General features: G+C 49.3%; 1 protein-coding gene across 1 annotated transcript in view; it reads left to right on the top strand.

The window, feature by feature from the left end:
• Window positions 1–17,344, top strand: part of PXDC1 (PX domain containing 1) — a 28,034-nt gene extending 10,690 nt beyond the window's left edge. The window contains exons 2-5 of the mRNA XM_011962616.1: window positions 2,530–2,621; window positions 3,472–3,589; window positions 12,213–12,324; window positions 16,214–17,344. Coding sequence (XP_011818006.1) covers window positions 2,530–2,621; window positions 3,472–3,589; window positions 12,213–12,324; window positions 16,214–16,331 — 440 coding nt within the window. The 3' untranslated portion in view covers window positions 16,332–17,344. The remainder of the gene's footprint in view (window positions 1–2,529; window positions 2,622–3,471; window positions 3,590–12,212; window positions 12,325–16,213) is intronic.
• The last annotated feature ends 6,697 nt before the right edge of the window (window positions 17,345–24,041 follow it).

Raw genomic sequence — 24,041 nt, 5'->3', positions numbered from 1 at the left:
GTGGACAGCTCGCCCAGAGGCTGTTGGGCAGCGAGGGCCGGTTTCTTGGGGTTGGCTTGAGGGTGTGTTTCACAGGGCACAGAGCTGCTGAGGTAGGTGGGCTAGGATCAGGTCATGAAGGGTCTGCATGCGCAACTGAAATCCTAACATAGTTTCCAGAGGCCTGACCAGGTGCACTTGCCTTTCTGTAGTTCAGTCTGGAAGATGGGTCATAAAGAAGATAGCATAGGCAGATAAAATACCGGACCCAAAGTTAAGTTTGAATGTCAAATAAACAGCAAATATGTTTTTAGTGTAAGTCTGTCCCTGCTATTGCATTATCCATTGTTTATCTGAAATTCATATTGAATTAGGCATCATGTGTCTTACTTGCTAAGTTTGGCCATACTAAAAGGAGATCAGTGTACCGCAGAATATATTTGTCTCCCTAATGTTACCCTTGGAGGTTATCAACCCAACCAAGAGCTGCACATGAATTAAATCAAAGATGTAGCCAAAGATCTGTCAGCAAAGCACAGATACAAGCATTATAAACCTCTGTAATACCTGTAAATGGTTGGATCATGCTTGCTGTCCTATGAAATGGGTATACATATGCTGGATACATTGACTATGCAGGAAGCCAATCTTGTAAACTGAATACAACTACTGTGTCATTCATTTGATCAACTGAAAACTAGTATTGTAGCTGCAATAAAAGTTGAAATATAACAGTAGTTTTACTTGTCTTAGAATAAAGAAGCACTTTGTGGGCATGAGTTATATAATTGTCTTCTCTTTGAAAACAACTTTTTAAGAATTTTGAACTGGCTGTCTTTTCCTTGGTACACTTCCCTTAGCAAGCAGGGGATCAAAGCATTTTGGTTGAAAGAGTGGTGCATATATACTTCTTGTAGTATATAAATATTTGAAATTCTATGTAAATTGCGGTATATAAATATTTGAAATTCTGTGCAAGGAATTCAGGGCTTGGGCTGGAGGCATCCAGAGAGTCTGGTACTTCTGTTGTTTTCTCTTTTTCTTCTCCACTCTGCTTGCCCGGGCGTGTGGGGAGCTGGGGTGAGGCTGGGGAAGACGGCAGAGGGTCGCCCAGTCCCTTCCTTTGGGCATAGGCACAGGCCACATGGACAGAGGCCCCAGGGTTTCCAGTGGCTGAGTCACAGGCCACGGACCTGCCCCTCTTGGACCCTCGTGCCCTGCACAGCTGGCCGCCTGGGCCAGTGTGGCTGAGGTCAGTGGAGGGAGCAGGATCACACAGACCCACTGCCAAGCAGGGATTCCAGGTGAGCCAGGCGAAGAGGCACCTGGCACATGCTTGAGGAAGTGGGGAGAAGGTTCCTGGTCTCCACTGACCCCCACTGACCCCAGTTACGGGGATGCCCCTGCGGTGCCCACTCTTTCAGAAGTGCCCTTGACCTATGTCTGGGGAGCCCCGGTGGGAGTTTCCGTGGACTCTATGCTCTGGGACCTCTTAATTTCAGTCAGGAAGTTTAAGAAATTATTTTTATCTCTTTTATAGACCTATTCAACGAATTGCTTGAAAACTGAACAGGCTTTTCCCCGTAAAACAAAATCAGACCAGAACTTCTGAAAAACCCGGTCTCCATGACCAGTAATACTAGGTTGGTGCAAAAGTAATTGCAGTAATCACGGTTTTTGCCATTAATAGTTCTGGGACTTAAGCCTTTGTGGTTTAATCACCGCTCACAGGCACATTTGCATCAGCCTCAGTCACACAAGTGTGGGGGAGACGCCAGTGTCCTTGGGCACCTACTTCCCCATCCTGCAAAGCTGAGGGATAGAACCTGTGATGGGAAGTCTTCTGCTCTGCGCTTCTCATGGGGCGATAGAAAAGCACCCACGTCTTCATGCCTCGAGCTATGGTATTTTAAAAATAAAATATTGTACTGCTTAACGGCCACTCGGGCATGTGGTGACTGTGAGAAGCACAGAGGCTCAGATTCCTGGAAAGTGGCATGAGTCATGTCCACTTTGGTTTTCTCCAGGCAGAGATCTGACTTTTTTCCTTGTGAACGTGGCATCTAAATAACTGGTCTAAACAGGGGCTCCATTTCCAGGGGTCTGCGATCTGAGCAGCTGGGGCCAGCAGAGTGAGTCCTTCCCTGTGTCATTGGGGGTGGGCTGGTCCTGGGCCAGCACCCCTGGCTGTAGCCACCATGCAGTAGGGCCTGATTCGCCCTGGGCTGAGATCTGGCTGTGACCGGGGTGATTATGGAGTTTGCCAGGCTGCCCCCCTTGGAGGGATCTTACACCTCCCATCCCCTTTTCAGATTGACAGTACCGACTCCAGCACAGACTTAATGGATCACTGGGTAGCTGAAACATTGGATGAGGCTTAGAGCAGGACTTCCAGGATGGGGCTATAGGTGCATAAGGCTAAATGAATGTTCCCGACGTCTCATCACAGAGGACGACCCTGGCGGTTCGTGGGCATCTGTTGTGTGTTGAATTGGGAAGATATTTCCTGGTGTGCTTTTCTGACTTTGAGCATTTCTGTCTCAATTCTAGGACTGGTTGCCATAAAGGAAGCCCACGACATAGAGACCAGGCTTAACGAGGTGGAGAAGCTGCTGAAGACGATCATAAGCATGCCCTGTAAAGTGAGTGCGGCCAGGACCCGGGCTGGGCAGGGAGGTGGCGCTTCCCAAATGGGAAAGGCGTCCATCCCTCCAGAGAGTTGACTTGCTTGCTCCATCTCACTTAGCCATTCTGTTCCCTCCCTGGAAGTACCAGGCGATAGGGATGGGGGTGGAGGTGTGCAGGTGTAATCAGGAGAAAGAAGGCTTTTGTGGGCTCCCGTGGCCCTGGTATTTCCTCCCTGGGGAAAGAGTGAAAATGAGGGGTGCAAGGAGGCATGAGTAGGCGGGCACGGGGCCTCTCTGGCTGCAGGGGCTTTGCTTTCTGCCTCTGCTCAGAATCCCCCGTCTTGCTCAGGGGATTGTAGAACTGACATGTGGAAACCGAGCGGAATGTTGGTGTCAGCACAGTGAGGCACATGGCGCGGATTTGACCATCAGCTCCCTTTCCATGTAAGCCTGTGGGCTTTGTCGTGAGTGGTGGTTAAAAACCTGGACTTGAGCGCCAGGCAGACCTCCTTAGCTCCTGGCAGCTTCCGTTTCTTTCTGGCAAATGGGGAGAATGGACACAGCCTGCAGTTGACTATAGACAGAGGGAGGCATGAGTGAAACTGGCGCATCGGAGCCATGATTCCCTCCACTGCCGAGGTCGCTGAGGCCTTGCCTTCCAGCTGCCTGGGTCATGAGCGCATGCGGGCTGTGCAGTGATGGCAGCCCCGCCCCTGCGGCCAGCCGTGGGAGCATCTGGACATTGCCCGGGCGTTTGCATCACACAGGCCACCTCTGCAGACAAGCAGGGCCTCTCTCTTGGTAGACAGACAGGGCCAGCCTATGGAGGTTGTTCATGTTTAGTAATCCCTGTATTTCTCCCCAGTATTCTAGGTCAGAAGTTGTGCTCACCTTCTTCGAAAGATCTCCTCTGGATCAGGTGTTAAAAAATGATAATGTACATAAAATTCAACCCAGCTTTCAAAGTCCAGTCAAAATATCAGGTAAGAGCCGCGAGGGAGGTGTGGGGGGAGGGGCTGCTGTTGAGGCTGAGGCTTCAGAGAAACCCTCACGGTTGGCTGTCTCTGCGGCTGGGCCACGCTTTTCCAGAAAGACAATCCGAGAGAAATGCGAACGCACAGGGAGAGAGGCTGTTGCCTGATTCCCCCTAAGCAGGGTGTTTCCTCCTCTGGTTTCTACTCCTGCTGCGTCCTCAAGGGTTTGTGTGGCATGTAAATTGGAACTCACTTCCGAAACGGTATAACGATGAACAAACACATTGATGATAGAGTTTGAAGCAAACTACTGGATACTGGAATCCACCATTGAGCCTGCTGAAGCGAGACAGCCCGTGTCACGTGGCATTGAATTTGGTTCTTGCTTTTAGGGGCGGCCGTAACCAAAGGGACGCACAGGCTTTAGGTCTCCTTAGTGTGGATGTGGGATTGTGGCTCCTGGCGCAGGAAGGAAGGAAGGGGAATCTGGGACTTCTTGGCCAGTCCAAGTTTGGTGACTTACTAAGATCTGGGTTGCAGGTGTCATGAGAACACTAGATTTGTTTTTTGCAGCACTATTTTGGCAAAGGCTGCTGAGGAGGATTTTTGTAGGGATAAGAACTCTGTCCTGGGAGTCTCTAGGACTGGATTTTCCCAAGCAAATGGCAGTCACCTTGTGACATAAGAGGTGACAGTTGCGTGTGGTCTTGCCATGGTCTGCCTGGTGGACAGGGAGGGAAGGGGGGACTCATGAGAGGAGACATGGCTCAGCCAAAGGAGAGCACCTCCATGACGTTGTGGTCTGCAGGAAGGAGAGCAGGGGCCTTTGTCTGTCATTCCGTTTCTGAATGGTGGAGGAAGCAGGGGAGAAGGAGGGATGGAGGACTCAGAAGGATGTCAAGGGAGAAGAGTGGATGAGGGGGGGTCTGAGCCCAGAGCTGACTCAGAAGCAATTGGGGACACCAGAGGACAGTGGGGATGGGTGATTGATGCTGTTGGCTGTGCATGTGACCTTGCTGATTACTGACCACAGCACAGGTGGATTCTGAATTGTGTGTTTGGGAGAACTGGGTGGGGTGGGCAGGTTCTGGAACCTGGAGTGGAAGATGGGTTTGTAAATATTAATAGGATTGTGTGTGTGCAGGGTCGTGGCATGCCTGACCCTGTCTGTGGCTGCTGCTTTGTTTTGTTTTTTACTTTTTTGTTTGTTTTTACTGACACATAATGATTGTACATATTTATGGGGTAAAGTGTGATGTTTCGATACATGCGTATATTGTGTAAAAATCAAGTCAGAGTATTTAGCATTTCCATTATCTCAAACATTCATCTTTTCTTTGTGGTGAGAACATGCAAAATCCTCTTTTCTAGCTATTTTGAAATACACAAAGCAGTACTGTTAACCCTAGTCACCCTACTGTACAGTAGTAGCAAAGCAGAGCTTTTTCCTCCCGCGGTCACTTTGTGCTCACTGACCAGTGAGCCCCTCCCTCCTCTGGTAACCACTGTTCTACTTGCTGCTTCTGTGATCTCCCCTTCTCTAGATTCCACATATGGGTGAGATCTTGTGACATTTGTCTTTCTGTGCCTAGCTTATTTCACTTAATATAATGCCTACAGGCTGGTTCATGCTGCCACAAATGAGATCAAGGAGCGACAGAGTCCTCCTAGTGCCTTGCCTTGTGGGAGGTGCTGGCCCCCAAGTGAGAGGGACAGATTGGAGCTCCCTGGAGCCACCTCTGATGCAGAAGCTCCTGAGGCACAGTGCCTGGCATGTGCTGCAGCCCACCCTGGCCTCCTGTTTCTATTAGTGATGTAGATGAACACATGGCCCACATGTACCCTAAGGGACGAGCATAGTGAGACGAAATATAATAGGGAGAAACGTAGAGTCTCATGTTGCAGTTGAAAGTATGTTTTGTTTGCCTTTTTGCAAGGGCTGAGGACAGGTTTCAGCCACTGCTGTTTGTGGCCTTCCGTGTGTGATGGGGGTGCAGTGTCCAGGTCTAGGGAGGCAGGGGTCCTGGCCTCCTTCTGCAAGTCAGGACTGTCCCCGGGATGCAGCAAGACGAATTATTGCATCCAGAGAAGAGTGTCCGGTGGACTGCGGTCAAAAGAATGGGAGGAAATGTGGAAGGGCAGCTAGGAGGCAGGGGATGCCACCCTCAGATGTTGGCGGGCCACCACAGGAAGGGGTCACGTGAGGGCTGGCACTGGGCCTGTGGGTAGAAGTAACTGTGGATGACTTTGGCTCAGCACAGAATACGTTCTAACATCTGGGGCTGCCTAACCATGGAGTCTGCACCAGCCTGTGGCTAACAGTCTCAGTGCAGAGTCTGGGGGCCCGGAGGTGTTGCTGCAGGAGGCGGCAGGCCGTTCGGCCTCTTGCGGCCTTGCAGACCCGAGGGTCTCAAGTGCTCTGGGTGTTTCCTCCTCTTCCTTTGCTCTGCTGGTCACCGAGTCTGATGTTCTCTCTCTGAACCCCTCAGGCCCTCTGATCTCTGTTCCCGGCCTAGCCAGCCCCTCACTGTGTCTGAGGGAGCTTCTTAATCTAGAGCTGCTTAACCTGCCAGTGGTGAGGCGATACGTCCACCCACACCGTGGCAGATACCTCCCTTCAGGAATGCTTTTTAATGAAATTACTATTGACAATAAGTAGCCCCAACATCCCTTTGAGAAAATGACTCACACATAGGCACATCATGTTCTCAGTCTTGGTCCCATATTTGGCATGTTTCTGGATCTATGGGTCCCCAGGCTGAGGCGGGGGTCCAGAGAGCCCTGGCATCACCTGAGACTGTCCACATGGCTTTCTCTCATGCCTCCCCCTTTCTCCAGGACATGAACCGGAGGACTGAGCCAGTCATCCCAAAGCTCTGACCTCTAAGGCTCATTAACTGTCTTTTTGTCTTGTCTTTTTTTTTTTTTTTTTGAGACAGAGTCTTGTTCTGTTGCCCAAGCTGGAGTGGGCTCACTGCAAGCTCCGCCTCCTGGGTTCGCGCCATTCTCCTGCCTCAGCCTCCCGAGTAGCTGGGACTACAGGCGCCCGCCACCATGCCCGGCTAATTTTTTTGTATTTTTAGTAGAGATGGGGTTTCACCATGTTAGCCAGGATGGTCTTGATCTCCCAACCTTGTGATCTGCCCACCTCAGCCTCCCAAAGCGCTGGGATTACAAACGTGAGCCACTGCACCTGGCCCATTAACTGTCTTAAAAGCTCACTCTCACAATCAAGCCCAAGTTCTTGGTCATTCTGGGCATTCAGAGTCTAGCCCATGCTAGCCTTTTGATTGTGTCGCCTCCACTCCAGAGCCTCAGCCTCCTGTGGGTGGACTGGCCAGCTATTGCATGAACTGTGGCCCTGCAGGGTCCTTCGTGCAAACCTGCCTGTCCACTCCTGTCCTGGTTAATTTCATTCATTCCCAGCCGCGAGCCCACATCCACCTTCCTCCTCCATTTCTTATGCCACTGACATACATGCAGGGAGGCGGTGCCATGGGGGACGGGCACTGACCGTCTCTGCTCTCTTGATGTAGGCTGAGGATGGGGACCTGCAGGCGCCAAGTGCCTTGGCTTTTCTAGGACAGTTTAGTTGTTAGGAGCTCCACTAGATGGCGCCTGGTGCTAGCAGTCGCGGCGACCGTTTCCACATCCTGGGGCCATGGTGAGGACAGTCAGGAGGGACTGCAGCCCTTGGCAATACTTCCAACCAGTGCAGCCTTAATCATTCTTTGTCCCAATGCTTATCAAATGTAAGAAAGCAGGAATCTAGAGCGTTCTGCCCCATGGCTGCAGCTCTGCAACGCAAAAGTAAATGCAAACCTCAGCTTCGATCTGGCAACTTGGGCTCGTCAATCTCAGCCACAAAAATCTGACCATTCAGGTTTAAGAGGCCTGGAAATGAATCACAATTTTATTTTTCATTAATCTGGCTTCTGGCCAATCACAACCTTAGTTTTACTATGTAGCCCAGTTAGCCAGTTAATAAAGGGGCACTGCTTTGGGTTTTGTTCCGTTGCTGGAGTGCATTGGAAATACAGTGGGAGAGAGGTGAAAGGGAGGAAGGCTATAGTGTGAATGCTTTCACGGCTGAGACTGTGTGTCTGCTCAGAAAAGGAATAGAGTTATTGAAGTAAGGGGTTGCGACAGGTTTGTGGGGCTATGAAAACATAGCTACATCTAAAAAACAGAAAAAGTGCCATCAGGCAAATAGATACACTGGTAATTGGTGCAAAGAAGATCCATTGACTGACAGATGCAAAGATTCATGAGTGAAACTTTGAGGAGAAACAGGATTTGCATAGCCCCGAGGCATCCTCCCTCAATTATTAACTACAAAGGGAAAGGTGGTAACTTCACTGTGGAAATAGCTGGCAGGAGCCTCCTCACCAGGCACTCACAGCAGCCTCCCCAGCAGCAGGACCTGTCGGCATCACCCCCACCCCCATATGCCACTCCAGTTCTCAAGATTCCTGCCAAAAATGCATCACCTCAATCGAATCACTCTGAAACTGCCAACAAACCCAAATTGAGGGACATTTGCTAAAATAGCTCAGTCCTCTCTTAAAGTGTTATGTTCATGAGAGAAAAGGAAAGATGGAGGAACCGTCAGTGGTCGTAGAAGATCAAAACAGAGCAACACATTGCAACAAGGGATCCTGGATTGGGGCCCGCACGGAAAAGAGGAACATTGATGGAAAAACTGTTGAAATTCGAGTGAAGGAGGTCTTTCGTTTAGTTAACAGTATTGTGCCAATGTCAGTTTCCATGGAAGAGCAGGGCTGTTTTCATTTGGAAAAATACGAGTGTAAAAAAGTTGCTTGAAAGTGAACTATTTCATGGAATCACTCATGTATGTGATTAAAGTGGCTACATTGGTCAAAGATTCTTGCTGTAGATACTAAGCTGACTTCTAAGACATTCATATTGTATGTATGAAGAGTGGCTCAGATGCTACAATTTTTCTGGAATTACAACATTTTCTTCCGTTCTTTTTTATTTATATCATAATGGATGTGAGGACATTACTAATGATGATCATAATAGCTGTGAGGAAATGCGGACCTCAGCCTTGATACAGCTACTTGGACTCATCAATTTCAGCCACAAAATCTGATTATTTAGGTTTAAGGGGCCTGGAAATAGAACACTGTTTCTCATTAATTTGGCTTCTGTATAATGTCAACCTTATTTTTACTGTATAGGGGTAGCCCAGTTAGCCAGTTAATAAAAGGGGACTGAATGATCATGATAGACCACTCAGGACTCTACCAAGCCCACAGCATTTGCTAGATTCTTTACATACATCATCTCAGTTAGTCTGCATAATGGCCTTTGGAGTGGATACCTTTATTTCCATTGTACAGATGAAGAAACTGAGCAAGAAGTCACCTGCTCTCCAGGCATAAGTAGCAGAGCCTCCCCCAGCTGCACCGTCTGCTTGCTTTCCTACCTGCTCATGCCTCCTGAGGAGCCAGCATTCCACACTGCAGACACGCCATACTTGCTAGTGCTCTGGTCGAAGGCACATGGCAAGTTACCAGTGGACTTTGTTACAAGTCAGGCTCCCTGGTCCCGTAGCAATGAATCTCAATGAAGCCTTTTGCTTGAAGGAACAAATTCATGGTCTACATCATCCTCTCGTGAAAACTGACCCAGGAGGTCAACTCCCATTTAAATATCTGCTGTCCGTGGTTGAAACGGGCACAGACTACAGGCTTAGCAAGATGATCTCCTTAAACCAGTGGTCCCTACAATTAGAGGCTTGCTAGAGCTAAACGCTTTTTCTTCTTTTTTTAAACTGTGGACCTGTTCTAATTTGTACAGCTTTTCTTAGGACTGTTTTGTTAAAGTGACCAAATAAATAAAAATGTAAACTGTTACAGAATCTGTGTTCCTTTTTCAACTAGCGCAGGCACATAAAAACTGTGTACATTTCCCTAGGTTTTAAGACAATTTGCTTTTCAATAAACCATCCCTTTCTGAACCCGAGTTGGGAATAAATGTTCCAAAGGTTGCTGCACACCTGCCAGCGTGTAGCCTGGCTTACCCCAAGGTTTTTCGAGGTTCTGGGGCTGAGAGCAGAGGCGGGATCCAGGAGGAAGCCGGAGCTTCTCAGGGACCATCTTCAGTGAAATGCAAGAGTCTAAGCGAAGTCCCTCCCTGGGCCGGGCCTGAGACAGCAAGGTCCATGCAGGAGGTACCAGACATTAGCGTTCTCCAGGGCCCAGCCAGCCTTGCAAATAATTAAACCACATGTATGTGCACGAGGCTCCTTGTCACAGGCAATTAAGGAATGATTTCTTACAAATTTATTTTTCGGGAGACGGGTAAAGACTCCCATTTTATAGAGCTCCAAATTTCACATTTAGGAAAGATTAGGCATGTAAAATACCTCTTCAGAATCTTATTCAGAAGTGATTTGCAGCAGTGACATTTGTTTTAACTCGTAGGCCACCACCCAACCAAATTCCCTTTGCAAAAGGGATGGGAGAAAGGGGAGGGGCTGTCAGCTGGCTGTATGGAGGTTGCTCTGAGGTTTTATGTGCTTCCCATGAAAGACAGATTTGGGTCAGAGTTAATAAAAACAATAAAGGGAGTGGTTCTGTGCTGCCACCCATTTTAGATAGAGAGGCGAGGAGGGACGCTTAGTTTATCTTGTTAGGATGTAGCAGTTTTCACAGTCCGCCTGTTCAGTGAGCCTTTGGTAAGCATCTTCTGTCGCCCCTTTGGCACCTGGAAGTGTGGCTGATCCCAGAGTTTGGGCACTGATTCCTCTTTGCTTCATAGAGCTCCTGCAGCCCTACCAGTGGCACAGGGAGGAGGGCAGGGAAGAGCTGAGGACTGATGTCCCCATGAAGCACCAGTGGCCCCTTCTCCAGAAAGGCAGGCAGAATTTTAGCAATGACTTGATGAATCTGACTTGATGAATCGACATTTTGATCCTGGGGGAGTGAGGAGGAAATGTGTTTTTCTTTCCTCATTTTTGTGTCATTTCCCTAATTCTCTTCATTTGGAAAACAGTTCAAAGAACTGAGAACCAAATACCTAGAAAGATTAAACAGAAAGTGACTATTTCAGTCACAAAAAAAAAGCAAATCCATATGCAGGAATAAACCAGTCTACATTGTGGTAAGTTGTAAGAAAAAATAAAGGAAAACAGTCCCCCAAGCAACTCAGGCATCCGATGGGGAATGAGCGATGTTCCTGTTGGGTGTGGCATGCCAGGGGAGAGGGAGGGCTGTTTGGAGCTGTGCCCCCAGTGGGAATAAGATAATCCCTTGGATTTGAGAAGGCACCAGGAATTTGGAGTGTATTTTAGGCGTGGCTTTTATGATGGGGTACAGAGAGGTTCTGATTCAAAAGAACAGATGAAGGTGGTCCTGGTCTTAGAACTGAGGTTTGGAGATGAGCAGTCTCACGGGCAGCTGGAGGACTTTAGTGCCAAGAACTGGCCATGGCTACCAGGTCTCATCTGCCGAGCGAGGGGACAGAAACGCGGTCCCTCAGAAAATACAAACGAATGCTGCAGCAGAGAGTCCACCACTCTTGCTTTTTATGCCTAGATGGACCAGATGGCATGATGCGAACCAGGAGTTCATGGGATTTCAGAGTGAGAAGGATCCTCAGAGATTAATACAACTTTGAAATTTTCCATTGGAGGAAACTGAGTCCCAAGGCCATGGAGCTGATTGTCCTGGCTCCTCATCCTCCATTCCAGCCCCTGCAGCTGAGGATGAGTGCGGACTTCCACCCTCTCTAGCTCACGCCATGCAGCCAGTGTGGATGTAGGAAGTCATTTTTCTTTGTCGGCTTTTCTAAATTACCCAAATCTGTGCTTACTTGGAAAAAAAAAAATCATTTACATAAACCATTACATTTATATGCAGCAAAACAGTGAAAGTCACCCTTTGATTTAAAATGCACGCGGAGAAGTAACTCAGGAATGGGCAACCAATACTGTATATTCTCACTTAGAAGTGGGAGCTAAGCTATGAGGATGCCAAGGCATGGGAATGATATCATGGAGTTTGGGGATGTGGGGTAAGGGATAAAAGATGGATCCACCACATCTCAGAAATCACCACTAAAGAACTTATCCATGTAACCAAGACCCACCTGTACCCCCAAAACTATTGAAATAAAAATAAAATAAAATGCAGACTGATTTCACGCAATTAGAACAACCACCCAGGCCGTCAACATTGTTATTCCTGTCTCAGCCACAGTGAGAGCTCAGCAAGGCGAGGTACCCTGGGCAGAGCCACACATCACTGTGCCATGGATCTGCTCTCACGTGCAGACTCACAGATTTGAGCCCCGTACTCCTTCTTTGTACTGTAGCTTTAAGCCCACAGTTAAGGGCATATGGAGAGAGTGCTCGGGCAGCCAGAGCATCTTTGTATGGGGAGAGACACGCAGCAGGCCTGGCTTCTGAGGGGTTGACCTCTTCCCGGACTTTGTGGGGCGGAGCTCTGAGTGGGTCTTGGGTGCACAGCGTTCTCTCACAGTGTGGAAGCGAGGCACGGGCGACAGGTGGAGGAGAAAGTAGGGAGATGGGGGTAAACCCCAAACTCCAAAACCTCAAGCACCGAACCCTCCTGAGGACTCACCTTGTTGCTTTGATTTTCAGAAATCATGAGGTCCAATGGATTTTGTTTAGCAAATACCGAAACAATAGTTATTGACCACAGTATACCAAATGGAAGAGACCAGCACCTGGGCATGGACCCAGCAGAGCATTTGTAAGTACGCTGATTGGAATATTGTTTCATAGACTCTCCTGAGCCATTTGTCTTGTGGGATGGGGGCTCACTGTTCTTATGGAAGGAAGGGGGTACCCAGAGCCACCCAAATGTCTTGCCTGCATTTGGACACTGATTTTAAAAGTTTACCTTTCCTAGAGTCTGGTGAGATCTTGATTAGTAAATCTGTGGAGGACGGAGTTGCTGGCTGTAAGGGGCATTTGGGAGACATTGCAGGGCTAGGGGCCTGGTTTGTGTGGGGCCCTAAAGGGTGTGATGCTGTCTCCAGGGCCAGGAGGGCCACATGCCTCATACTCAATGGTCCTGATTCCCTGGGATGAGGACATGTTTGCCTCATGGCCGCCTGGCCCTGTGCTGAAGGTGTAGGATATGTCTGATCACTGAGGCTGGACAGCCAAAGCCACCGCTGTCTTCTCCGCTCTTTCTGTCTGTGGTTTGACGGTAACACATGCTGCAGAGAGCCCGACACTGGGGGCCCTGTGAGGCGCAGCACCTTAGCCTTGGCTCTTCTCCAGGCATCTTCATGGTGAATTACAGGGACACCAGGGTCCCCAGACAGCTTGGCCTCTGTTTCCTGACATAGCCAAATCCAGGCTACTTCTTGGCTGTATGAGCTCAGAAAGTTATTGAAACTTTCCTGACTTCTCTCACCTTCGCGGGGCCGTTCTGCTGTCTCACCACGGGCTGTGTTGGAGACCACAGGTGATGAGGGTAGCACATCGCACTTGAGAACCCCACAGAGGCAGCTCTGGCTGCGGAGTCTCCCTGAGGGCCCAGGAATGACGTAGCCTGGGGATGGCCCAGGTCTAGCCCCCCCATTTGCTAGCCCCCCCATTTGCTAGGCCCCCATTTGCTAGCCCCCCATTTGCTAGCCCCCCCATTTGCTAGCCCCCCCATTTGCTAGCCCCCCCACAGCAGCAGACTGAAACTAGAACTAGGCGGGCCACATGTGCCGAGACCCACATCCGGGCCTGTGGGCTACAGGGCTGTGACCCTAACATCAACCTGGGCTCCAGCCGGTGGCCTGGGCCTCCTCTGCTGAATCCCTGCTCCATGACTGAGCAGGGGGTCCCTGTCAGGCTTGTGGGACTGGCTCCTGCTAACAGACTCCCACCTCTACCAGTGTGTCTCTCAGGTAGACAGTGCGAGAATCCTTCCCAGTGGAGGGGTCATGAACTGCTGGTGGCAGAGGCTGTGCCAGTGGGGCCAAGGCCGCAGCTTTCCTGACCTGCTTTGCCCCTTTGTGTCCCTTACTCTGACCCCACTGTACATAGCTCATTCACTCATTCCCTGTGGGTCCCCCGTGCCAACAGGCTGGCACTGTGGAGGTACAAGGCTGGAGTGTAATCATGGATGAAAGAAAGAGGCCCTTTAGCTTGGCAGGGGTAGTTACTGGCCAGGCACTGTCTTGGGGGAGAAGACAGATGGAGACCCTTTCTCATCACCAGTTGTGCAGGCTCTGAGTCTGCAGTGTTTCCAAGGGGACCCCTTTCTATCTCCAAGAGGCCCTCGGCACCCTGGAATGAGGCCAGATTTAGGAGGCAGGTTCAACTGCGAGCGGGCTGGAGCTGAGGAGAAACACACGAGAAAAGAAAGCCGGGCCAGGGGTGTGGCTCTTGGTGGCAGCCCAGGGCTGTGTGTGGACAGGAATGACAGGTCTTGAACAGGCGGCCACCTGCTCCGGGACGCCTGGTTCACAGGGAGAGAGGACCGAGAAAATCTCCACGATCCCAGGAAAGCCTAACAAAGAAACGCCTGGGGCTCAGGGGAGCATTTGGAGGGAGTCAGACTCAGGCTCGCCGGGCCTCTCTCTGGCTGCTCAGTCTCGGGCAGCGCAGTGGAGTTGGTGACGGTCCAGCTCCAGTGTCTCACAGGGACGATCTGTTACTCTGCGGCCTCGGCTGTCGGGTGGGGAGTTGACAGCAACCAAGGGCACAGCGAGGTACCGTTTGTGGAACTGGAGGCTTCACCTCCCTGCGCCGCTGTCCTCCCTGGCACCCGAGGCTGACCATCTGGGCCGAGTCTGTGAGCTCAGTGCTGCCGGGCCCATGGCAGGGCCCCCACAGCAGAGTCTTGGCAGGCTGCCCCCAGTCTGGCCCCAGGGGCAAGTGGGCACCAGTGCCGGGGCCCAGAGACACCCCTGCACTCAGGAAATGGTTGTATCTGATAGAGATGGGGCCAGTGGGGACTTCTGGGACTCTGCAGGTGACAGTCTCAGCTGGTGAAGGGATTACCTGGCTTCTGGGAGGTCATCCAGGGCCGAGGCACTGGGCGGTTCTGTGGGGACCTCAGGGAGCCTCAGCCCCGTGACTCTCTTGCCCCTGAGCATCCCAGTCCCCCTCCTTCCTCATGTCCTCAGGGCCATCCTGTGATCTGGGCGGGGAGGACAGGCAGGTGGAGGGACACTGTTTGAGGTGGCGCTGTGGCTCTGCCCCTCGCCTGGCTTGAGCCTTTCAGCACACCCAAGGCTCCCCGTTGGGTTTCCATCCAGCCCTGGTCCGGGGAAGAGATTCCATTCCCTGGGGTGAAGTTGGAGAGCTGCTCTGTCTCCGTGAGCCCCCATAGCTTTCCCACCCACAGCCAGGGCTCTTCGTGCCACGGCCTCTGTTCCAGCCTCGTGTTGCCAGGACCGTGAGCATAGGGAAGCTGAGGCGGGGGCTGACAACACACTCCAGGCCTGGCCATGGAGTGAGAGGGGAGGCCTCCTCTGCAGCCTCAGCCTTCCTCATCCACACGCCTGAAAGCTGTCTTCACAGCCTCGTCCCTTGAGGTCAGCGGGATACGTGCAACGTCCTGGGTTTGGGGGAACATGTGCTCACCCTGCCTTGTGTTGTATGTCCGGCCAGGGGCCTGGACTGTGCGGTCATCTTGGCCATGGCAAAGCTTTGCAGATATGGCTGAGTTCCCACAGTTGTCCAGTGGCCAGGGCCACCTTCAGGCACTAGGGGTGGCACAGGAGGCAGCCCTGAGGTGACTCCCAGGAGGGCGGGGCGGCCGCTTGCCCCTGTCCACACTCCCAGGCAGCCTGCTGGGTCTGGGCTGATTCATAGGTTGAGGGAGATCCCACAAGCCGCACAGCTCCGTCCCCCTTCCTGGGGAGAATGTCCTTCTCGTGCTTTTCTCTTTGTTACGCGTTTTTAAAGACTTGGAGTCTCTTTTTGTAATGCAGGAGGTCATGCCTGGGCTGCAGAGGGAGTACAGTTCCAGTGTGTGGGGAGTCAGTATCGCGGGCTTTTCATCCCCTTATGTTTGGGGTTCGTATTCTTCCCTTGGTTCTCCACACCAATCCCACATTCGGATGCTTCTCATCTGCCAGAAGCCGAGTGAAACGTTCCCGCATGCAGCTTGCCCGCTAGAAGGTATCTCTCCCTGTGACCTCCACGCGCCTCCGGCTCTTCTCCAGCCTCCTGTTCCCTCCGCAGCCTCCTGTGCGTCCATGTGCCATCTCGGCTGTGGTCAGGCTGGGAGCCCGTGACCACTCCTCTCTGAGCTGTCCCCAGGGCCCAGCACGAGGCAGGCGCCTCTTCCCTGAGGACGGACCCTGCCTGCCTTGTTCACTGCTGATCCTACAGCCTGACGCGGTGCTGGGCACAGAACAAGAGGTGCAAATCAGCCCTCCATGAATGGAGGAATGGATGAAGGCCTCGCTAAGGGTTGTCTAAGCAAATACAGACAGCAGTCTCCAAGGCAGTGGAAACCAGAAGCTCTGGCAGTCTCAGAGGAGGAGCCAGCTCACCAGTTAATTTGTAGCCGTGGTTTTTTGCACACTTACTAGTGGGCACTGAAAGCCATGCTCATGGGCCTGGCGCGTGTTTGGTGTTGATCCTAACAATGAGCCAGCCCTCACTTCTGTTTTCTCTAATTTCAGATTTGAGAATGGCAGTGAGTTTCCCTCAGAGCTGGAGGACGGGGATGACCCAGCAGCCTACGTCACCAACCTGTCGTATTACCACCTGGTGCCCTTCGAGACAGACATTTTGGACTGAACCTCTCTCTCAGGCCTCCCCCGCCTCCGCTGTTCACTGCCAGCTCTGATGCTGTCCGCTGTGCTGGCCCCCATGGTCACAGCTGCTGCCCCAGCCCTGGACCTCCCAGATGTCCCAGGCCCCACTGACGCCAGGAGGCCTGGGTGTCCTGCAAGTGGAGCAGCAGGGGCTCCTAGTGGGCCAGGCTGACCGCAGAATCTCCAGCAAGCTGAGGTCCTGGCCGGAGGCCACAGGGCCTGCGTTCTGAGGGTCTTCACTCACCGCTTGGTGCCCACAGGGCTGCACACTGCTGGGGCAGGGACAGTTCCTGCAGGGCTCGCTCTCACTGTTACTGCTTCCTGGGAGGTGCATCCCTCTTGGTCAAGTGGCCTAGCGCCCCCCAGCCACCCTGACTCCCCACCGTTCCCTCCCGCGGCAAACGCACAAAATGTCTTGAGGGAGATTTTGGCAAGTCGCCCATTCCAGATGCCATAGGCAGGGGATGTTTAGTAATCCAGGATTTCTCTGAGAACTGGGATGTGTGGCTTTTTTTTTTTTTGCTTTTTATCTTTTATCTGGAAACTGGGTTTGGGTCAACCCCAGGAGTGTCTGCAGAAGGCCCAGCACAGTGGGGGCATCAGCCGCAGGGCGGGGAAGGCATTGCTGACCAGATGCCCGTGTGAGCTTGGGCTGAGCGCTGGTGGTTCTTCCCAGAGGAAAGGAATTTCTTCCCGGCCTGCCAGGTCTCTGGGCCTTCAGCGCAGGTCCCGGTGCTGCAGCCACGCCACCCCGGAGTGCTTGGTGACGGAGTTGCCATAATGAACTGGAACGGACGGGACTCCAGAGGGAAGCTGGGGCTCCCCGGCCCGCAGGAGAGGATCCCCGTTCTTCAGGCTTCTCTGCTCACTGTCTACTAACGACCGACATTTGCTAATGTAAATAATAGTAAATTATTGAGAATTCTAATTCTTTTACACAGTCTGTTTTTAATCTATTTTAATTAAATAAAATCTATGACTCTACTTTGGTCTGTCCAAGATGTTTGTGTATAAAGGCATGGTTCTTTTTGTCCCTTGCCTTGGGACAGGGTGGAAACCAAATACTGACTCCTCGGGCCTGGCCCCTCCCCCTCTCCTGTCACATTCCGTGAGTGAGAAACTGTGTTATGTTCTTACCCCAGGGAAACGATCTGCCCAGATTGAAAAATGGACACACAGCTTGTTCTATTTTGGAGGGAGAAGGGGGTTGACTTAGGGTGTTTTTCTTTTCCTCCGTTTTTCTCTTTGGCAGCCACAGGAAATCTCTTTGATGGCCCAGCTGCAAAGCACATGGACTTTCCTTTGGTTTTGCAGTTCCCTCTGCCTTCCAGCTGTGTTGTTTAAACCATCTTGATTTCAAATAGGCTAGTCGGTGGCTCACTCTGAGGTTGACCATTTGCCTTTTTTTTCTTGACGCATCAAATTTGGTTCTGTGCAAGGATGAGGCTTCCTGTTTGGTAGTTAAGGTTAGAATTGATCAGCATGTTCAGTCAATGCCATCTGACTTTCAAGGATTGATTCACGGGCTCGTCTCATCCGTTTCACAGACCTGCTTCTCCCCAGCCATTTGGTCGCTGATGCAGCTTCCGTGGCCACCTCCTTACTCAGGCTTTGTTCCTCTGTCAAGACTCCAATTTGGCTCCCCAACCCCATCCCCTGCTCAGCCTTCACTGAAGAAGTTTTACCGTTCCCAGTCCATGCGCAGTGAGGTCGGCCGTCACTGCTCAGTGTAGCTGGTGGTTTTGCCTGCAAGTGTGGGCCCAGGATGGCCAGATCTCCTAGTTTTTCAGTAAAAGCTAGAAATCTGACTCTTCTTTGTGAAATATCCCAATTTTGAGGCATTGGCAAAAAATAATAAATACATAAAAATAAACAAAAATAGATTAGAAACTTGACCAAGTGAAAGAATTGTGAATTTTCAGCCTCTAACCTGTCATTTCAGAAAATCGATACCAGAGCAGTTGAGGGTCATGTGTGAATTTTCACTCTTGCCCGCACATTCCTCTGGGGACCGGCTTCTCTCCTAATTCACTCTCAGGCTCTTTGTGCTGCTCTGGCAACTAAGAGACCCTTGGCTGCAGTGGCTTGGACACTGCCCTTAGTCATTGACAACTGTGTGAAGGCTGCTGTCATCAACTCCGCTCACTACCTGAGGCTCCTGTGAAGTGGTGGGCAATTCAAACAGATGCCTGTTGCCACCTAAGTTTCCCATCTGAAAGCGCTTTCGGCATACACTGTTTATGGGCTGAGGAATCATCCCTTCTTCGTCTGTTTTGTAATAAATGCTCATTTTCATGTATGAGGCCTGCCTAAAGTGAAAAATGCACAATGTAAACATTGCCTAGGCCTGCTTGTGATGATTCCTCCAGAACTGACACTCTCCAGCACTTGCCTCGTTGTGGGGAGGCACACGAGCATAAGCTACCTGGTAACGGAGCCGGCTGTGGGCTCATTCGTAAGCATACAATTCTCATGGCTGTAACGTTTATTAATAGAAGTATACTCGGGGGTGTTGGCAGCCAAACTGCCCTGAGAAATGTGTCCTAACCTTCACTAGTTTCTCCTGTTGGGGATAGAACACATTCTTAGCTTTCATTTTAGAAGCATTCTGTCAAATTATAAGCCTTTTTACTGCAACTAAAATTTCTGTCCCGTGTCCTCTGTGCCTTCTGCAGACCGGTATTCTCCTCTAGGCCCAAGGACTTAAAATGCAGACTGTATTAGTTTTCAGGATGGCAACGCCAACAGATGAGGAGGCGGCTGCCATTGAAAAGATAGTTTGCTATATAGGCAGATCCCAAGTCGAGGGGGCACATATGCCCTGGGGAACCATGTGAGAAGCACCAGGGTGGGTCAGGAGGCAGAAGGAGCAGGGGAAGGCATAACAAGAGTCTTTACTGTGGTTTCTGTGGGGAGGAGATAGGGAGGCAGACTAAGCAGTCTTCAAGATTGGCCAGTTTGATAGTTTCAGCAGGCTCTGGGGAGTAGGGGCTGTACCTAGTCGTCCTGTATCTGGTCCTGGGGTGATTAGGGCAGATGGATGGTGGCCCAGAGTATGGAAGCCAGTAAGGGTGGTGGATGTGGGCTCTGGATGGATTGGTGTGCATGTGCCAAGCAAACTAGCAGATGAGTCCTTTATCATCTCTAGGAACTGGCTAATTCCTGGAGGGGCGATCCAGGGTCAGCAAGACCCCATGATGTCAAAGCATCAAATATAGAAACCAGAAACCATGGTGATGACACACACCAATCCCTGTGGACCCCTGGTTGATGGAGAGATTTGATTTTCTCTTTTGCAGGAACACAGAGAAAACCAAACGTGGCACGCCCATATGCTTCATGCCAAAGGCCTTCCAACGTGAACAAGGCTATGTGTAGATGTAAATGTTGCTTTTAAAAATTTGAGTGGGTGATATATTTCTGCAGTCCAAAAATTAAAAAGCTTTGAAGGGTTTTGTAGAAAGTATCACTCTGCTTCCTGTCCTTATTCTACCCCTCAAAATTGATTAGTTTCTGGTATATCCTGCCAATATTTCTTCATGCAAATGCCAAACAAATGTAAGCATACACTTTTTAGACAATAGCTAAAAGAATTCTTCTGGAATCAATATAATTTAGCATTTATAGTCAATAATAACGTGTCTTGAAGCTATATCAGTATCTTCATCTGTCTATCTATCTTATCTACCTGAAGCACTTCGGAAATAGATGATCGGCTCAAACTTGATGAGTTTTGCTTCTAAAGGGCTTGGCTGATGTGCAGTACACCATATCTTAAATAAGTGTAATTTTATTATTATTCCGGGCAAAGCATTACACTTTCTGTTATTCACTCCTGTCTGTTTTGGGGGTGGAGGTGAGGATGGGGTGGTGGGGAGGTGGCCAAGGACGGCAAATTTGCCACAGGCCAAGGGGATGCTCTTGGTCTTACAGATAGTAACCTTGAGAGCAAACTTGTCTCCTGCGGGCACACTCATATTAAACAGTCTTGAGGTAGATGTCCAAACACCAAAATAGCTGCCCATGTATATATTTACAATAGAAATAACTGACTCCAAAATCAGAATACTTAGAAATCACGTCCTGCCACAGTGTTTACTCCCTACAAGTGGGAAAAGTCAAATAATGATCTAAACCTGGCTTTGCTAATATAGAAAATGTAATAGAGGGAATTAATTACACTAATGCCACCGGAAATATTATTGTACCAAGACTTCGGAGTTTTGCCAGAAGGCACTTTCACACCAAAAAAAAAAAAAAAAAAAAATCAATAAATAAGCAATTTTTAAAAGTGACTATACCATGCTTTTTCTTTCTCCCTATGAACAAGTGAAAACTTGACATAGGCAATGAGCGTATTGGAAATCTCTGAGTTGAATGAAGAGACAACAGGAACGAATTCACCCATGGAAGTCTAAGCCATAGTATCTCTCATGTCAGAGTGGCCTTGCCGATAGTGTGACTGAAATGTTCAGGAGTGTGTTAGGAGGGAGGACCCTCTTCCTGGTCTTAAAGAGTCCCGGCTCACCAGGGAAATGTTTCTCCAGGAAGAGTGTGACGGTGGGAAGACAGGGCACTTATATTTCCGTGATCTAACTGTGTCCTCTTGGATGGAACTATTACGGTTGACTGCTGGATTAGACGCTCAAAGTTGGTTGGGATGGTCTAGATTTCCTCTCCACCAGATGGTGCTTGATGGGCAATGAACAAGTTTGCTTCGGCAATGCTACTGTGGCTGACTGCCCTTCCTCTAACACGTTCTTCCTTAGACACTTCAGTACATTTAGACGGGTCTTACAGCCAAGGTTCAAGATCTATTCTTTCTATTCAAAAAGAATTTGAATGTATCATTTATTCTAATCAATTAAGTGTCAATTTTGGAACCTAACATACAAATAGCAATCTTTTATTATGATTTTATTTTATTTTTTTAATGACAGGATCTCCCTCTGTCACCTAGGCTGGCGTGCAATGGCATGATCATGGCTCACTGCAGCCTCGACCTCCTGGACCCAAGTGATCCTCCCACCTCAGCCTCTCAAGTAGCTGGGACTACAGGTGTGTGCCATACTCAGCTAATATTTTAAAAAATTTAATAAAGACACGGTCTTGCTATGTTGTCCATGCTGGTCTAGAACCCTTGGGCTCAAGCAGCCCTCCAGCCTCAGCCTCCCAAAATACTGGGTCCAAGAAGAAAGAACAGATCTGGAGGTGGAGATTTGGGAGGATCATAACAGAAGAGGAAATAGGTAAAGCCATGAGAATGGACTTGATCACCACAAGAGCAGGTATAGAAAGAAAAAGAGTTCTGAGGACTGAGCCCCAGAGCTCCCCAACATTAAGAGGTACCAGCAGAGCAGAGTGAGGTACATGTGAGCTTGTGTTACGCAGCAAATGCTAACTGATACAAGGGCTAATGATACAAGGGCTAATTTCCTTCCTGTGCAAGGAGCTCCTACTCCTCTTTCTTATTCAAAGAACCCCTATGAATCAATAAGTAAAATAAGAATAAAAGGAGAGTGAGAAGGGCCAGGGAATATGAGAAAAGTGAGGAGAGTGAGGAGTCTTGGAAGCCAAATGAAGAAAGTGTTTCAAGGAACAGCCAAGGATCAGTGCATAAGAGATCGTTATTACACATACAATGAGGATAGGGAAAGAATGCCAGATTTGAACACAGTGGAAGTCACTGTCGACCTTCACAACAGCAATTTTAGTGGAGTGATGAGGGTGGCAAAGACATGATTGGAATGAAAAGGTGTGTAGTAAAACTTCTCCTTCTCCCTCCTATCAGCCGTCTGCTCATTTCCCAGAACCCCTGCCCCAACCTGGGGAACCACTTTTATTAATTTCTTATTTATACATCAAGAGTTTTTATGCAAATGTAAGTATACATGGAAAATATATATTCTCACTCTATACTTTTTAGTATAAAAGTTAGCATTTTAAGTATACTTCTCTATACCTTGCTATTTTTCCTAAGCTATCCTAAGGCTCTTTCCTATCTGTTCTTAAAGAGCTTCCTCATTCTTGGTTGTCTTCTGTACAATGGTTCTTTATGGACATGCCCTGACCAGTTCCCTGTTGATAGACATGTGGGCTGTCTCCAGTGTTTTATTGATGATTATACAAACAATTCTTCAGTGAATGACCTTTTCACAATACATGTGTGGGTATATTTATAGGACAATTCTTCCAAAGTAGATTTCTGGGTCCAAGGGTAGATTATAATTTGGTAGATGTTGCAAATTTCCACAGGAATCATACCAGTTTGCATTCCCATCAGCAGCATGTGTGAATACAGTTAAGTCTCTATTGATGGAAAGTGAGATGACTTCAAATATTTTGCCATTGCAAAATCAGAAGCAAAGGGTACACCTGAATATGCAAAAATTTCTTATGCATGAGAATATATTTGCAGAATAGAGATCCTGATTGATTTGTAGTGGTTCTTTCTATTGTCACATGAAAGAAATTAGCCCTTGTCTCAGTTAGCTTTTACTGTATGAGACAAGCTCCAAAGTGGATGGCTAAACAGCTGTTTATTCAGCTCCTGGTTCTTTGGGCCTGCAATAAGGATTGGGATTAGCTGGGTGGTTCTGCTCTTTGGGGCCAGGCTGGGCTGATCTTGGCTGGGCTTGTTGAGGAACAGCTAGGGTGGGAGTGCTCAGCCGGGTGGTTTTCTTCTTTCTGCTCCATGTGATCAATCAGCCTCCATCCAGCTGGCCTAGGCTTTTTCACAAGGCAACTCATGGTTCAAGAGCAGTCAGAGACCAAATGCCCTTGCACAAGTGCTTTTCAAGCCTCTGCATCCCATTTGTACTATCCCATTGACTGAGGCAAGTCAAGTCCAGTGTCCGTGTGGTAAGACACTACCCAAGGGCATGGATACAGGGAGGCATGAACAAATCCAGGTCATTACTACAACCAATCCATGGTGGGCCACAAAGGCCTAATCATCATTCTCTGTCGTAAGTATTTTAGGTTACCACTCTAGTCCGTTTGTTGATAAAGCAAGGGACTGTGCTAGAAGTGGCGATGATCCTTGAAGCAGCTGATCACAACAGTTTCAGTTCTGGAATATGAGCTTCCTTACAGTGAAGCTCTTGCCTTCTGTAGAGAGACCACTCATAATGGTGATGGAGCCATGAGGACTGGGTGCAGGACTATGCGGAATGTGGAATGGCCTCACTTTCTGGCTTTAAAAACAGATTTTTATTTTCCAAAGCTGTCTTCTTTCCTTCACTGACCAGGTATCCCTCTGGCATTCCACACAACCCGGCAGGACAAGTTTGATCTCTGCTGATTTCAGCTGCTAACATGTTTCAGTGGAAACAGACCACATCCAAGCCACAGCCTTCAGAATCATGCTGGGACAGTTAGGTGACTGAGGAGAAATTTTGACTCATCGAAAATAGTCTTCTTGACCCTTGTTCTCATCTAATTTATATTTTTCATTTCATAAATGGAGTTGACTTGACTGAGTCTGCCCAGGAGCCTGCTATTTTGGGGAGAAAAGTCTATAATAAAATCCATGAAATTAGTCCTCTGAGAGTGTGGGCAGAGAGGTGACAGTGACTGTGCAACCCTTGAGGCACGAGTGTTTCTGTGACGTGATGTTGTCATCCACATGCAGGCCTGAGAAACCAAGGAGAGCCCTTGAAAGGGGGCAGGAAGAGGAGGAGAAAGAGAAGTG

The sequence above is a fragment of the Colobus angolensis genome, unplaced genomic scaffold, assembly GCF_000951035.1.
Source record: "Colobus angolensis palliatus isolate OR3802 unplaced genomic scaffold, Cang.pa_1.0 Scaffold6, whole genome shotgun sequence".
Taxonomy (NCBI): domain Eukaryota; kingdom Metazoa; phylum Chordata; class Mammalia; order Primates; family Cercopithecidae; genus Colobus; species Colobus angolensis.
This window is presented reverse-complemented; position numbering and strand designations above follow the sequence as displayed.